Source organism: Charadrius vociferus, unplaced genomic scaffold, assembly GCF_000708025.1.
Source record: "Charadrius vociferus isolate BGI_N301 unplaced genomic scaffold, ASM70802v2 scaffold564, whole genome shotgun sequence".
In the NCBI taxonomy this organism is placed as follows: Eukaryota; Metazoa; Chordata; class Aves; order Charadriiformes; family Charadriidae; genus Charadrius; species Charadrius vociferus.
In genome coordinates this window covers 158,988-160,943 of record NW_009647940.1, presented here as the reverse complement: position 1 = coordinate 160,943, position 1,956 = coordinate 158,988, and the positions used below count along the sequence as shown (strand labels likewise).

General features: G+C 64.7%; 1 protein-coding gene across 1 annotated transcript in view; it reads right to left on the bottom strand.

The window, feature by feature from the left end:
* FMNL3 (formin-like 3) overlaps nt 1–1,956 on the bottom strand; it is a 23,540-nt gene that overhangs the window by 15,922 nt on the left and 5,662 nt on the right. Inside the window, exons 4-7 of the mRNA XM_009883199.1 lie at nt 1,699–1,851; nt 540–648; nt 371–447; nt 211–304 (exon numbers count right to left, since the gene is read on the bottom strand). Coding sequence (XP_009881501.1) covers nt 211–304; nt 371–447; nt 540–648; nt 1,699–1,851 — 433 coding nt within the window. The remainder of the gene's footprint in view (nt 1–210; nt 305–370; nt 448–539; nt 649–1,698; nt 1,852–1,956) is intronic.

Here is a 1,956-nt window from a genome sequence, read left to right as displayed (position 1 = left end):
CCCCCCCAGCCCCTCCATCACAGCTTGATTCTGCTGCCCCTACCAGTGCCCCCATCTCAGCCTGTTCCTGCACCACCGAGTCCCTCTATCCCAGCCTGGTCCTGGTGTTCCCAGTCCCTCCATTCCCTGGGTCCTGGTCCCTGACGCCAGCCTGATCCTGCTGCCCCCAGTGCCCCCAGCCCACTCCTGCTGCCCCCGCTCCCCCCGTACCTCCTTGAAGTTGTCGAAGGCAGCGAGGATGATCTCGTGGCCGCCCCTCACCAGGCAGACAGCTGCCAGCAGCTCCAGCACCAATGCCTTTGTCCTAGGGCAGAGCACCGTCATGCCCAGCTGGCACTGGGGACCCCCCTCCTGCCAGACCCCCCCTTACCTCGGGTTCTTGTTATTGAGGCTCAGGGCAATCTCATTGACGGCGTGGGGATGGGACATGACCAGGTTGAAGCCATACTGTGTGGACAAGAGCGGGGATGACATTAGCAGTGCCAGCATGATGGCAGCAGTGGCATCAGTGTGTCCTCCCCCTTGCAGGGCAGTGGTACCTGGTAGTTCATGATGGCCCGGAGACACATGATGCAGAGGTGGACATCATCCTTCTGGCTCACGAGACGCGAGTTCTTCAGTGCCCTGCGGCTCGGCAGCGTGCCGTAGCTGGGGGGACATGGGGCACCGGTGAGCAGGATCCTTGCACCACCAGTGCTGCACTGCCAGCACTCGCCTGGGCGGGAACCAGCCCCGCGGGACCACGATGGGGACAGCAATGGGGACAGCAGAGCTTTCAGAGGGACACCGGGAGGCCCGCGCCGCTGGGGGCAGCCGGTACTTACCCGGCGGGCGAGCGGCGAGGCGGGTGCGGAGAAGAGAGAGACAGAGCACAGCCAGAGAGGGGGGGGCCCGGCCCTGGAAGCAGAGATGGGGCACGTTACCCCGGGACGCGGGGGCAAAGCCAGGGTGGGGGTGAGCAGAGGCAGCGCAGCTGTGGCAGGCAGAGGGACAGGCAGGCGGCGTGGGCAGGATGGGGATGGCAGCACTCAGCTGCTGCAGGTGGGCAGGGGATGGTGTGCATAGCCAGCAGGACAGAATGCGGCACGCAAGGCAGCACAGGATGCGGCACATGTGGCACATGCCATGGCACAGCCACACCGTGGGCAAAGCACAGCCTGATGCTTGGAGGACACCACGGGGCAGCCAGCACACAAGACATGGCATGTACCATGCACATGATGGTGCACAGCACAATCTGCACCATGGGCAGGATGGTGCATGGCACGGCACACACCGTAACAGGATTGTACAATGGCACAGGGCACGATGGCATGGCACACACCATGGCAGGATGGTGCAATGACACAGGGAACCATAGCATGGCACGCACCATGGCAGGATGGTGCACGGCACAGAGCAAGATGGTACTGGGCATGGCACACACCACAGGCAGGACAGTGCAAGGCACAGCACGCACTGCATGGCAGTGGGCACACAGCATGCACCACAGGCAGGATGGTGCATGGCACAGGGCACCATGGCACGGCACACACCATGGCAGGATGCTGCTTGGCACAGCACACACCACAGCCAGGACAGTGCATGGCGCACAGCAAGCAGTAGTGCCATGGCCAACCAGAGCCGGCAGAGCAGGGCAGCTGTTGGGTGCAGCTGCAGGACGTACCCTGGCAGCTGGCCGGTGCAGTGGGTACGTACCGTAGGGCGGTCTGGCGCGCAGAGCGGGCAAGGCTGCTGGCGAAGGGGGCGGGCAGGGCGCTGGGGTGCTGCAGATCCTCGATGGACCTGCTCCAGCCGCGCAGCTTCTCCAGCGCGCCGTCCTCGCCGCCTTCCAGGCCCTCAAAATCCAACCTGTGTGGGACACGCGTGCGGCAGGGGAGCACACAGCTTCGGCAACAGAGCAGCACAGCCACCGCAGCAAGCACTGAAGCGGGTGGCAGCTGGGCAGCGGCGGGG